Source organism: Geotrypetes seraphini, chromosome 3 (genome assembly GCF_902459505.1).
Source record: "Geotrypetes seraphini chromosome 3, aGeoSer1.1, whole genome shotgun sequence".
NCBI classification, from domain to species: Eukaryota; Metazoa; Chordata; class Amphibia; order Gymnophiona; family Dermophiidae; genus Geotrypetes; species Geotrypetes seraphini.
Genome location: NC_047086.1, coordinates 396,152,839 through 396,166,646, shown reverse-complemented (window position 1 = coordinate 396,166,646; position 13,808 = coordinate 396,152,839). Strand labels below are relative to the sequence as shown.

Below are 13,808 nucleotides of genomic sequence, written 5' to 3'. Positions count from 1 at the left end.
AGCAAAATGTTGCTGAAAATAATACAACAAAGGCTACAATCATACATTGAGCAAGAACTACCTGAAGTTCAGGCTGGTTTCAGAAAAGGTCAAGGAACAAGGGATATTATTGCCAATGTTAGATGGATATTGAAGAAGAGCAAAGAATACCAAAAGCCCCTATACTTTTGCTTGATTGACTACAGCAAAGCTTTTGAATGTGTGGATCACGATAAACAATGGAGAACTCTATCACAATGGGAATACCCAAACGCATAAAAAGCCTCTATGAAAATCAAGCAGCTGCAGGGAGAACAACATATGGCACGACTGATTGGTTTAGAAAAGCAAATTCAGAAGGAGAGCATTGGTTTCAAAGTTGATGGCCAAAATATAAACAACCTGTGCTTTGCAGATGATACAATGCTCATCACCAGCAGCAACGATGACATGCTGTATCTACTGAGAAAAGTCAAAGCATGGGATTAGAACCGCATATAAACAAGATGAAGATCATGAACACGGAAAATGATGAAGATTTTGAGCTTGAAGGTGATAGAATATAAGTTGTAAAGGATTTCAATCTTCTGGGCTCTTTCATAAACAAAGAAGCAACTAGAAGGGAAGAAATAATCCGCAGAATAGCATTTGGTTACTCTCCAATGAAGGCTCTTGACAAAGTGTTCAAAGGCAAGGAAATAACAATCCAAATGAAGATCAGACTTGTCCACACACTCATTTTCTCAGTGGTCAATTAAGGATGCAAAAGCTGGACACTATGGAAACAAGACAGAAAGAAGATAGACTCATTTGAGCTTTGGTGTTGGAGAAGGATTTTAATAATAATTTATTTTGAATACCGCCCCAGGGAGTTCTAGGCAGTTCACAACAGATAGATGAATTACATACAGTGCGGTTGAAATTGAAGAACATAACAAAGCAATCATAGAGTCAAACTAGTTTACATTAACAATTTAGGTGAGGGAAGGACTATATACAGAGCATATACAGTGTGTACGGTAAGAGAATACAATTGAATTTAAGAGAAGGGGGAACAAAGCATATTAGATGAATGGAAGGAGCAACAATCTTAGAAGGGTGGGGGGAGGAGGTGGAAAAAGTTAAGGAAGAGGTGGGAAGCGTTGAGGAGGGGATGGGGAGCATTAAGGATTTGGTCTGTTGCAAAGAAGAGTTTTGATCTGTTTTCTAAAGTGGAGAAAGGAAACGTTAAGGAGGAAGTGGGGAGCATTAAGGATTTGGTCTATTGAAAAGTAGAGTTTTGAGCTGTTTTCTAAAGTGGAGATATGAAGAGGCGTCAAGTATAATTTGGGCGAGCCATGAGTTTAGTTTGGGCATCCTGTAACTGTCAGAAGAACTAACAAATTGATTCTGGAAGAGATCAAACCGGCTATGTCACTCAAAACCCTAATGATGAAGTTAGGACTGCCTTATTTTGGTCACACTATCATTGGAGGAGGACATGTTTGGGAAGATCAAAGGAACTATTGGGGAAATCCTGAAAACCCAACTGGATTGTGGCCCTCGAGGAGGGACTGACACCCCTGGCCTAAACACTGCAAACACCAACTATGAGGGTCGGTGATGGAAATAGGCTGCTGACACCTACAGCACTGCTTAAAAACACGTTAATGGTTTCGACATGGACAGGAAAGTTTCATCAGCAAGATTGAGAGATCCACCAAGGAAAAAAACCCTGAGGCTGAAGCCAGAGAAAAATGAAAGAAAATTTTATATCTTTATATAAATAATTATTTTTTTCACTATAGTAGAGAAAATAACAATATTGAAATAAAAACAAAGAAAAAGAAATGAAGAAAAAACGCGAAGCAGGAAGGCATGCAGACTGGACGGAATGCAGTCATAAAAGTACTTCTACACTCTACGGAAAATGAAGACCCGAGGTACCGCGAGTCTATGTAATGGGAAGGTACCTGCGCATGTGCAGTGCAGGCAGTCGCAAAGTTTCTTAAAACTTAAAGCGACAGTACACTTTTTAATGCTGTCCGTACCGGGGCTCCATAGATGACATCACCCACATGTGAGAATATGCTGCCTGCTTGTCCTAGGATAATACCAATATCTGCAATAGGGTAAATACAAACGAAGCTGTTCATAAAAGATCACATAAAAAGTTTTCCAACAGACCATAATAAACTAAATTAAACTCCGAGTTAATGCAGCAGAGACCTTTACATTGAAAATGTGTATCCCAAACTTAACTGTGCTGGTGTATTAAGATGGACTCAAAGTAACTAACGTAAACAGCAAACTTTGCATAGAAAAAACGAAAGTTAAATGCATAAGGCACATCTGTATATTTGAGAGCATCAGAAAGGAAGAGAAGAAGGAAAAAAGAAAGCTGTGAAGACTCTCAATAATCTAAAAGAAAACTAATATTGTGAATTTTTTGATCATTTAATTTACTCATATAATCCTTTTTTTGTGTGTGTGCTTTTTAGTGCCAAGTTGGGTCTCTGTGGAATACCTTGCTCTTTTTTGAAAGTCCTTTATTCAACCCTACTTCCTCTTTTCATGGGGTATTTGTCTTCAGACTGCACTACTCAGTTTCAGCTTGATGCACCATAAACCTGGATCTACTGCTCCATCTCTAGTCTATTCAAATCCTGGCCAAACATCTACCTTTCTGAGAGTGATTTTAACTCCTTATTTATCTGTTCAATACCTACAGTTTTAATTGTTACCATAATTAAATGTAAAACTTTAATCTCATATTTGTCCTGTTTGTCTTAAATATAGTGCACGCTGTCAAGAGGGACCATCTCTTCCATACGTACAAAAGTGCTATAGAAATAGATGGTAGTAGAATACCAGCCTTTGTGTGTGCAATGTCTCCTTGAACTCTTATGTCATATACCTGGGTCCTGAAGGAAGACTCCTTTTCCTACCCACTGGAAATGTGCTATCTACAACTTGTTCGATGACCCTTATTCCTACATATTTATGCCTTAAAAAGCAGCAGGGAAACCATCATGTATCCATAACAGAGGATGTGGTGTAAAATTAAATTTGCTAAGTCACAACTGATGGAATATGAACCTGAACTGGTAGTAGAATGTCTCTGAACAAATCTGAATGAATTGTGCCTATCAGTGCCTTTTACAGGTCAGTGAAGTGACATGGCTCAAAGTTGCAGGGCACTAAGCACGACTGAAATCCCCTCTTTGCCCTCCTGTCTTGCTCAGCAGCTTTACTTCCTTGATCACAATATCATGTGTCACAGCTTTGCACATGTCATAGACTGTTAGAGCTGCTACGCTGGCAGCCACCAGCGCTTCCATCTCCACTCCTGTCTTCCCCTGTGTACGGCAAAGTGCCTCCACCACTACTGCGCAACGGCTGGCATCAAGCTCCAGGGAAACATCCACTTTATTTAAGGAGATGTTGTGGCACAGTGGGATCAGGCGACTAGTCTCTTTTGCTCCCTGGATTCCTGCCAACTGAGCAACTGATAGGACATCTCCTTTCTTTAGCTGATTCTGTTGGACCATCCTGAAAGCCTGAGGGCCAAGGTGGACTACTGCTGAGGCAACAGCAGTCCGCAGGGAATCTGACTTCTCACTGATGTCAACCATAGTGGCTCTGCCTTCTGTGTCAGTGTGTGTTAAGTGATCTAAAGATCCACCTGAGGCAGAGGAGTGTTTTAAACCAGTAGCTGTGGTATCACTAGCCTGTGCTTCTGACATATTTCCCTCACCTTTACTCTGATAAATATTTGTAACAATCCTTCTAATATGTTCACAGGAAAAAGCTGCTGTCTTAAGGCACTTGGATGCCAAACTGGAGCTCAGGTTCATGTAGTAATTCCTCCTTGTTGAAAGTTCCTGCTTCAGATTTGTTGCTGGGAGATTATCCTGCCTTGCAAACACATTCTTCTTAAATATTTTTTTCATCTGCTTGCTGAATTTTGTGCTTTGCTGGGTTGGCCAGTGCCCCTTTCTCAAGCGTAGAGAATTCTGCACATAGTCAAGAAATAGTAGAAGCCACAACCTTTCTCCTGGAAAAAGAGAATTATTTGAAAAGGTATAAATTAACACAAAGCTCAACACAGCTAATAAATGAAAACAGTGCACACTATCTAATTCAGTGATTCTCAAACATGTAATTAGTGAAGTCCAATTAGTCAGATTTTAAAGATATATTTGTATGTACATACACACTAATATTGTAGATATCCTGAAAACTAAACTTAATAGCATCCCCGATTACAGGTATGAGAACTTGCAAAGCATCCTTGAGGCCAGGTTTCAGAACCTTTAGTCGAGAACAAGGGTTCTCAACTCAGTCCTCAGGACACATCTAACCAATCAGCTTGCAGGTTATCCACAATGAATATACATGAGAGAGATTTGCACAGAATGGAGGTAGTTCATGCAAATTTCTTTCATGCAAATTTAATGAAGATATCCTGAGAACCTGACTGTCTATGTGTGTCCTGAGAACTGGATTGAGAACCTTAGGTCTAGAAGCTAGCACTGCTGAAGAGAATATTTTTATCAATCATGAGGGACTGTAACAATTATTATGCAAGGATCATCGTTCACCATCTCAATTCTCCTCCTCTTGGAACACGTACTAAAGATAAGCAATGAAGAACATAAGAACATAAGCAGTGCCTCCGCCGGGTCAGACCATAGGTCCATCCTGCCCAGCAGTCCGCTCCCGCGGCGGCCCAAACAGGTCACGACCTGTCTGAATCACCAGAAGGGGCCCCCTTGCCACCTTGGTTTCCCATTGAGTCCTATCTTCAACAACAATTATACATGCAGCAACAACAATTATACATGCAGCATTCTTATCTTGTGTCCAAAAGCAAAGTAAATCTGTGTGCATTACTCAAAACAATTCTTCTTATTGAGGAAGGAGGGGTGGCCTAGTGGTTGAAGCAATTGTGACACTTGGCAAATATTTTTATTTTCAGAGTCTATACCAATGTTACTAGCTAATCATGGGCTCCTCACTGTGGAGAACAGTATTTTCAAAATATAATGAAGAAAAAACTTAAAATTTCATGGAAGCAGCAATCCCACAACTCTTTTCAAACTGCTCATTTTTCTTATCATCGGCATAAAAAACTACACCCAAAAAATACCAAAGTCTCAACAACAAGGGACAAACCCACCACTGTGCAAAGGAAAAGTCTCAATCTCTATTTTTCACTTAAAGAATTCCAGTGTCTCAGTATCTAGTGCTGGTTCCTCTCACATAGAAACATTATGACATATAAAGTCCAAATGGCCCACTCAGTCTGCCCATAAGCAGTAACCATTATTTACTTAAGCATTTATATACCACTTATAGTCTAAGTCAGCGGTCTCAAACACGCGGCCCCACAGGGACTATTTTGCGGCCCACAATCTGTCCTCTCCACTTCACAAGTTTTCCGATTGTGGAGAGGACAATCGCGTACAGTCCGCGACTGCGGCTCGCCTAAAGCAGGGGTCCCCAATCTGCTTCCCTTCCCTTCTCACTGCCCTCCCTTAAGCCAATCGCTGCCTGGCTGGGCCGGCACTTCCTCTCCGACGTTAGAATTGACGTCGGGTGGTGAGAATTGGTCAGCCCCGCGCTGGGGAAGATAAGCAGGGAGAGCTAAGACCTCGGCGCTGGCCTGTTCCCCGATTGCGGCGGTGGCAGCTTGTTTCCCAATGGTGGTGGCTTGGGGGAGAGCAGGGAGAAATAAAGAAAGAAAGGGGGGGACAGGGAGACAGAAAGAAAGGAGACCGGACACAGACAGAAAGAGGCATGAAGAAAGAAAGACAGAAAGAAAGGGCGGGCATGGAGAAAGAAAAAAAGGGGGCACGGAGAGAGAGAGAGAGAGAGAGAGAAAGATAGACATATAGAAAGAAAGGGGGCATGGAGAGAGAGAGAAAGAAAGAAAGAAAGAAGGGGGCAGGGTGAAAGAAATAAAAAGTTGGGGGACGGAATGAGACAGATGCCACACCAGGGGAAAGGAAGGAAGGAAGGAGGGAGCGTTGACAGAGGAGGAGAAGGGCACAAGTAGGTGGGACTTACTAGCTGAGCGGAACTCGCATGGAGGGGGGCAGGGGGAGATAAGTGAAGAGACATAGTGAGGGTCAGCCGAGTGAATGTATTTGTAGGTCAGTAAGAGGAGTTTGAATTGTATTCAGAAAAGTGAATGGGAAGCCAATGAAGTGACTTTAGGAGAAGTGTAACGAGTATAGCGGTTCTCACAGAATATGAGTCATGCAGATGAATTCTGGACTGAATGATGGGGAGAAAGATGGCGGCACGGAAGACTTGAGAGTAGCCAGTTGCAGTAATCTAGATGTGCGGTGATGAGGATGTGAATAAGATTTTTGATAGTGGGTTTGGAGAGCAAGGGCCAGATTTTGGTAATGTTATAGAAAAGGGGTGGGCAATTCTGAACCTCGAGAGCCACAGGCAGGTCAGGTTTTCAGGATATCCACAATGAATATTTATGAGATGGAGTTGCATGCACTGCCTCCTTGAGATGCAAATCTATCTCATGCATATCTGTTGTGGATATCCTGAAAACCTGAGCTGCCTGTGGCTCTCAAGGACCGGAATTGCTCACCCCTGTTATAGAAGAAGCAGCGGCGGCGGCACGTTTTAGCAATATGCTGTATCTGGGCGGAGAAGGACAGAAAGGAGTCAAAGATGACCCTGAAATTGCGAACAGATAAGACAGGGAGGATGAGTATGTTGTCCACAGAGACAAAGAACTAATAAAGCAGGGAGGTGGGTTTAGGCGGGAAGATGAGCAGCTCTGTTCTAGCCATATTCAGTTTTTATGGCGGTGGGACATCCAGGTGATTTTTCCCTTCAAATGAAGGAATTTTATCTTCCCTTCAAATGAAGGAATTTTGCCCATTTTTATAAAGTGGAGCAGTTGTTCACTTTAAAAGGCTGGCATGACACAACTAGATGTCAGACTGACTTGAAAATCTAGCCATAGGTGTTTGTCAATGCCATCTGCCAGACAGCTATAGAAATGTGATGCTAATCCTGCTCTTTCTTAGTCAGGCTGGAAACTTTTCAATTGACCCTTGTAGTATTTTGTAATCATAAAAAAGGAGATCCCTTATTACAGGGTCATCTTGAATTTGCAACCGGGTTTCTGTTACCAGTAGTAAGCCAGGTTGCTTGTGTTAACTCGTCTCTGAGCAACACAACTTTATTAGGGATCTTGCATTAATGTAGTAATATGGTATTGGGAGGAAGGAGTTGTAGGAGGTATTATGATTTATCTTTTGCAAATTGAGATTATTATCCTGTGGTTGTCTGTTTTCTTATGTGTTTTTTATGGGGTCTATTGCCAGTTAGAACCTCTATCTGCCTAGATATTGTTAAGGCATCTTGGGTAATCATTGGGTGTATGATTTTTGTTCTGTACTCTAGATGGATTCTGTTGGAGGCTATCATGGGTATAAGTCTATTCGATATCTTTCCTTCTATTAATTAACCTATCAGTATTACCAGCAGGCCTACTCTTATTCCCGTTTTCATCATTATTATGCTTAAGTGATGATCAAGTTAGTAAACTATGATAAAATCAATTTTTAGACCATATAATCACGTAGTTCAATGCGGTTTACAAAAGATTAGTAATACATACAGGATGAAACAGTTAAAGAATTAGTTGCCTATGAATTTTTTGAAAAGGTGAGTTTTCAACTGCTTTCTAAATTGAAGATAAGAGTAAGGTGTTAGGAACAGATTCTTAAAGTCACTATCATGAAATGCAAATTGAAAAGTAAGTTGTCGCTCATGAAATTTTTTGTACTTGCATCCGCTAACTGAAGGGAAGACAAATAAAGTGTGAGCTTTTCTTGGATTTTTCTGAGTTGAAAAGAGAAATGAATCAGGCTAATCAGTGTTACAAGTTAGTCAGTAATACTGTATAAGTTAAATATTAATACAAATTAAACAATGACACAGGTTAGGCAGTTGTAGGTACTTAGCCAGTGTTCTCCCTAGCGTGTTTTAGCCGGGCGCTCCACCTGGCTAATTTAGGTGAGTGCCCGGCTGTCATCTTGCATCCGCAGATCTACCAGCAGCCCCGCCCATCGCACCACCAGCATCGAAGCCGTGCGCCAATCCTCTTCCCTGCCCCTACTGCCTACTCCTTCACCGTGAGCAGGGAGGGTTAATTTTCATAGCGTTCCAGGCCGTGTGCCAACTCTCTTCCCCCCCCTACTCCTTCACTGTAAGCAGGGAGGGGTAATTTGCATAGCACCAAATTTGCACCACCAAATTTCCTCGTCCCACCCCACCTGGCTACTTTTTCGTGCCACCCTGCTGGAAAAAATTTCTGGGGAGAACATTGCTTAGCAATTATCAAACCTTGGGCATTCTTTTTTTCCCATTGTTTAAGTTGAAGGTTTATTCTGGGTCTACTGGTTGAAAAAATGTTCTTCAGTCTTTGGTTTTTCTATTTTTGTCGCGTCTAGGGATTGTATTTTTATTAAGGTTAGTGTTGCTGCGTAAAGAAGCGTGCCTTTTGGCTTGTACCTTTCACAACACACCTAGTGGTGCATCATCTAAGAAGGCACCCCTGGTGACATCAGGGTGGAGCCAAGCTCCCACATCGCTCAGTTGGGTAGACAATGAAAGTGTAAAAAGATAGGTGTAACATGATCCAACTTTTCACACTACCACAAACTCAATGCAGCATTCCGAATGGTCAGCAAACACTTAAAGTTAGACTGTGCATCTGCACCGGGCTACCATCAGATGACGTCGCCCAGATTTGAAAATACTACTATCCATGGAGAAAAACTATCAACTTTAAGAAAATCTAAGCTCTAATAATTTATTTGAAAATTCATGTAACCCTCTTCCAGCCACAAACAATTATGGACAAGGAATAGAAAAGTTCCTCATCGTGTGCTTTGTGAATGAATCCAATTTGGTAAAACTCAATGACTGCTAGGAAGAACAAAGGTATCTTTAGAGATAAGAACATAAGAATTGCAGCTGCTGGGTCAGACCAGTGGTCCATCGCGCCCAGCAGTCCGCTCACATGGCGGCCCTTAGGTCAAAGACCAGTGCCCTAATTGAGACTAGCCTTACCTGCGTACGTTCTGGTTCAGCAGGAACTTGTCTAACTTTGTCTTGAATCCCTGGAGGGTGTTTCCCCTATTACAGTCTCCAAAAGAGCGTTCCAGTTTTCCACCACTCTCTGGGTGAAGAAGAACTTCCTTACGTTTGTACGGAATCTATCCCCTTTCAACTTTAGAGAGTGCCCTCTCATTCTCTCTACCTTGGAGAGTTAGCATAACAGCAAGATAGTGCTGTTAAGAGAGCTTGAAAAACTATACACAAGGTTTTAAACTTAACCCTATAAACAATTGATAAATGATTTATTTTCAAAATTTCTTTCCCGCCTAACACCTAAGTAGGTTACATATGACCATATTAATTGATCAACACAGTATCACACATCATCTCTTTTTTGAAGAGATACAATCATGCAATTTTTCTCAGTTAACAGCCCAAATGGCTATATTTTCACTACTGTAATTGCAGCCATTTCATCTGTGTCTTAGAGCAGTGTTTTTCAACTGCTGTTCCGCGGCACACTAGTGTGCCGCGAGATGTTGCCTGGTGTGCCGTACGGTCAGGGCCGCCATCAGGGCAGTACCACCAGTCTAGGGAGAGGGGCGGTCCGCCCCACGTGGACAGGAGAGAGCTGGACGGGGGACCCGCAAAGTTCAATACATCTCGAGCCGCGAGGCTCGTCTTCTGTTCCTGCCTGCCCTGCAGCTAACATATAGCCGATCGCAAGCGTTCACCGATGTCAGCGCTGACGTCGGAGGGAGGGCTTAAGCAAAGCCTGCCCTCTGACGTCAGCGCTGACGTCGGAGAATACTTCCGTTCGGCTATTTGTGTGCGGCAGGGCAGGCAGGAAGCAGAAGACAAGCCTCGCGGCTTGAGCTTCGTTTTGCTGAGAAAGTTGCAAAGATGGGCTGGGAGGCAAACACGGAACACAAAAGGGGGGAGGGAGTGCGTTTTGGACACAAGGCATGAACTTGGGAGAGAGGAAGGGAGGGAAAGAGATGCTGAGGTGGGGGAGGGAATGGGTTTTTGGACACAGAAGGCATGGACTTGGGAGAGAGGAAGGGAGGGAAAGAGATGCTGAGGTGGGGGAGGGAATGGGTTTTTGGACACAGAAGGCATGGACTTGGGAGAGAGGAAGGGAGGGAAAGAGATGCTGAGGTGGGGGAGGGAATGGGTTTTTGGACACAGAAGGCATGAACTTGGGAGAGAGGAAGGGAGGGAAAGAGATGCTGAGGTGGGGGAGGGAATGGGTTTTTGGACACAGAAGGCATGAACTTGGGAGAGAGGAAGGGAGGGAAAGAGATGCTGAGGTGGGGGAGGGAATGGGTTTTTGGACACAGAAGAAATGGACTTGGGAGAGAGGAAGGGAGGGAAAGAGATGCTGAGGTGGGGGAGGGAATGCGTGTTTGGACACAGAAGAAATGGACTTGGGAGAGAGGAAGGGAGGGAAAGAGATGCTGAGGTGGGGGAGGGAATGCGTTTTTGGACACAGAAGAAATGGACTTGGGAGAGAGGAAGGGAGGGAAAGAGATGCTGAGGTGGGGGAGGGAATGCGTTTTTGGACACAGAAGAAATGGACTTGGGAGAGAGGAAGGGAGGGAAAGAGATGCTGAGGTGGGGGAGGGAATGAGTGTTTGGACACAGAAGACATGGACTTTGGAGAGAGGAAGGGAGGGAAAGAGATGGTTGTGTACACGGGGAATAGAAGAAAGGAGAATTTTTGGTCATAGGGAGGGAGTGAGGTACAGATAGTGGCATACCAGGGTGGGGGGGGGGGCGGACTGTCCCACCCCGGGTTTACATCCCAAGGGGGTGCACAGCTGGCCACCCTCCAGTGTTGTCCCTAGGCCGGCAAACTGCGGCTCTTTAGCCACTTGAGTGCCACCGCCGCCAACGGTGTTGTTGGCGGTGGCAGCATTATAAAATACTTTCTTTGTGTTTATTTGATTCCTATTCAAGAGAATTACTTTATATATAGTCAATATAGGCACAGAGTTAAATTTTTTAACATTTTCTAATGGTGGTGTGCCTCGTGATTTTTTTCATGAAACAAGTGTGCCTTTGCCCAAAAAAGGTTGAAAAACACTGTCTTAGAGAATATCTGCAAGGTCTAATCTATCCATGACAGCATGAGCAACTTAAATGCTATCTTCCCTCCATATGGATGGCTTAACATATCTCAACAGCCGCAAACTAGCCAAATTAATTGCTGTTGCTGAAATTCATGTAATCAGACAAGTTAAGAATCCAAGCACGCCAGCAAACAATTACTGAATTTAGTTCCAGCTCAAACTCCTCCCCCCCCCAAAAAAAATTGTAGGTTGTGCTGTCAATTCTTTCCCTTTGTGGCTAACACACAAATACTCTAACTTATCTAAGTTTTAATCTACACATATTGAACCAATCGGCAAGCAAACATCGCCAGACACTTATGTAATCTTTTCAATTTCTCGAAATGGTCTGAGCTGACATGTAACACAATCTGTATATCATCTGCAGAAAGATGACATATAAGCTCAAATTCTTTTGCCAGTGAGATAACTGGGCTCAAAAAAATATTAAATGAAGGCAAGCATATAGACCTTTGCGGCATACCACAATCCAGGCAGAATGAATTTGACAATTCTTTATTCCAAAGTACTGTCTGAGCTCTGTCAGATTAACAACAACAAAAAGATTTCAGCCAATTTAAATCCATTCCAGCTAGCAATCTTTGAACCAATATCAATGTTCAATGGCATTAAGTCTTGTTAAATCCAGAAGGACTAACAGAATCTTGATCCCTATCTGACAAAAAGCCAGAAGGATGCTTGGGTGCACAAGGAGAGGGGTGAATGGCCACCGTGACATGCCTCTATATAATTTTCTGATGAGACATCATTTAGACTACTGTGTAGTCTGCAAACTGCACCTTCAAAAAAGATACAGAGGATGGTGTTGGTCCAGAGAGCAACTACTGAAATAGTCAGTGGTCTTCATCATAAAGTGTTTGGGAGACAAAGATTTCAATATACAGTCAAACCTCGGTTTACGAGTAACCCGGTTTGCGAGTGTTTTGCAAGATGAGCAAAAGACTCAGCAAACTTTTGACTCGTAAACCGAGCACTGACTCGATTTGCGAGCCCCCACCCGACCCGACCGCAGGAACCAACAGTATTGCTCCCCCCGAGGCCACCGGCGCTGCTCCCTCCCTTCACGATCGTCTCCTCCCCATCTACCGACCGGCCCTATCCTTACCCGTGTGCCACCGGAGTTAGAAAGTGCCTGCCGCCAGTCTGCTGCTGAGCCTTGAGCATCTGCCCATGCTCAAGGCCTTCTGGATCTCATCCTCACCGAGATTCTCATGATACTCGAGATCTCATGAGAATCTTGGAGAGGGTGAGATCCAGAAGGCCTGAGCATGCGCAGATGCTCAAAGCTCAGCAGCAGACCGGCGGCAGGCATTTTCTATCCCCGGCGGTGCAGGGGTAAGGACAGGGCCAGTTGAGGAGGGGGGGGGAGAGGAGGCGATAGCAGCACCGGTGGCCTCGGGTGGAGCATGGGAGTCGGGGTGCGTCCGGCAGGAGTGAGCCAACACCTGAGACTCCCAGCAGAGGGGGTAGTGGCATCCGGGGGGGAGGGGCAGCGTCCAGGAGCGGCAGAGCCAACAGTGTCCAATTGGGCTCTGTGGTGGCGGCGGCGGTTTGCTTAGCCAGCACCACCTGCAGTGAGAGGCAGCGAACAGCAGCAGAGGAGGAGAATTGGAGGAGCCGCGTGGATGGGTCTGTGGCAGAGGCAGCGGTGGAGGCGTCCCTAATGGTAATTAAGTTTTTGGGGATGTGGAACGAATTGTTGAAGTTTACACTAACTCTTATGGGAAAAGTTGCTTTGACATACGAGTGTTTTGGTTTACGAGCATGCTTCTGGAACGAATTATGATCGTAAACCAAGGTACCGCTGTATATATATCTGTAACCCAGATCTCACTCCCAAAGTCCTGGGCACTGGCTTGGCTCTTTGGGTAGGGCACCCTGACCAGTAAATTACAAAACAAGATAGTTATTGAGCTTGGCACAGACCGGGGATGGGCTAATGCTGATAGCTTTTAATTAGCACGAGACACACGCCACAGAGGCTCTAATGCTGATAGGCCAACAGCTACTTCCCCCTGGATTTTACCTACAAATTCTCCTCGCAATAAATGATCATCAGTCAAGGCAAGTAAACTTCAAATAAACACTGACTGTGCTGGACTTTTGAGTTTTAACTGTAGAAATTCAACAATTTACATTGAGTCATTCAGGTAAATTCAAAGTTCTTTTTCAAATGTTCTTGTAAACACAATTCAAGATCTGGTCCAAATCTCTGAATGGGAGATCAACCTTCACTTCTTTCAGTGAGCCACTTTGAGTTCCACTCTCAATCCTCAGACCAAGGCCACTTTGTCCTTTCCATGCTGATATCATCTGCTGCAGCCTTGCTTACTATCAGAAGCCAGTCCAATGTTATCACCCAGAGATTAGTTATCAAACAGTTCCGAGTCTGTCACCTCTCGGCAACAGGTCCCTGGATGGGAGGAGCCTCTCTTACTTTCCTTTAGTGAGTCACTCCAGGTCTCACTCACCTTCCTCAGCCTAGAGCCAATTATGTATTTATTTTAATTTTAAAATTTCTATTCTGCTTAAAACCTAAGCGGATTACAATTTACATACAAAGTGAAAACAATACCATAGACTCATTAACAGATTAATTATCCATACAATTTCAGC

General features: G+C 43.7%; 1 protein-coding gene across 3 annotated transcripts in view; it reads right to left on the bottom strand.

The window, feature by feature from the left end:
* Window positions 1–843: 843 nt before the first annotated feature.
* MOCS1 (molybdenum cofactor synthesis 1) overlaps window positions 844–13,808 on the bottom strand; it is a 98,241-nt gene continuing 85,276 nt past the window's right edge. For 2 of the 3 annotated variants that reach the window (XM_033936605.1, XM_033936606.1), the window contains one exon: window positions 844–4,015. In XM_033936605.1, the coding sequence (XP_033792496.1) occupies window positions 3,159–4,015 (857 nt within the window). In that variant the 3' untranslated portion in view covers window positions 844–3,158. The remainder of the gene's footprint in view (window positions 4,016–13,808) is intronic. The other variant, XM_033936607.1, reaches the window with a different exon arrangement.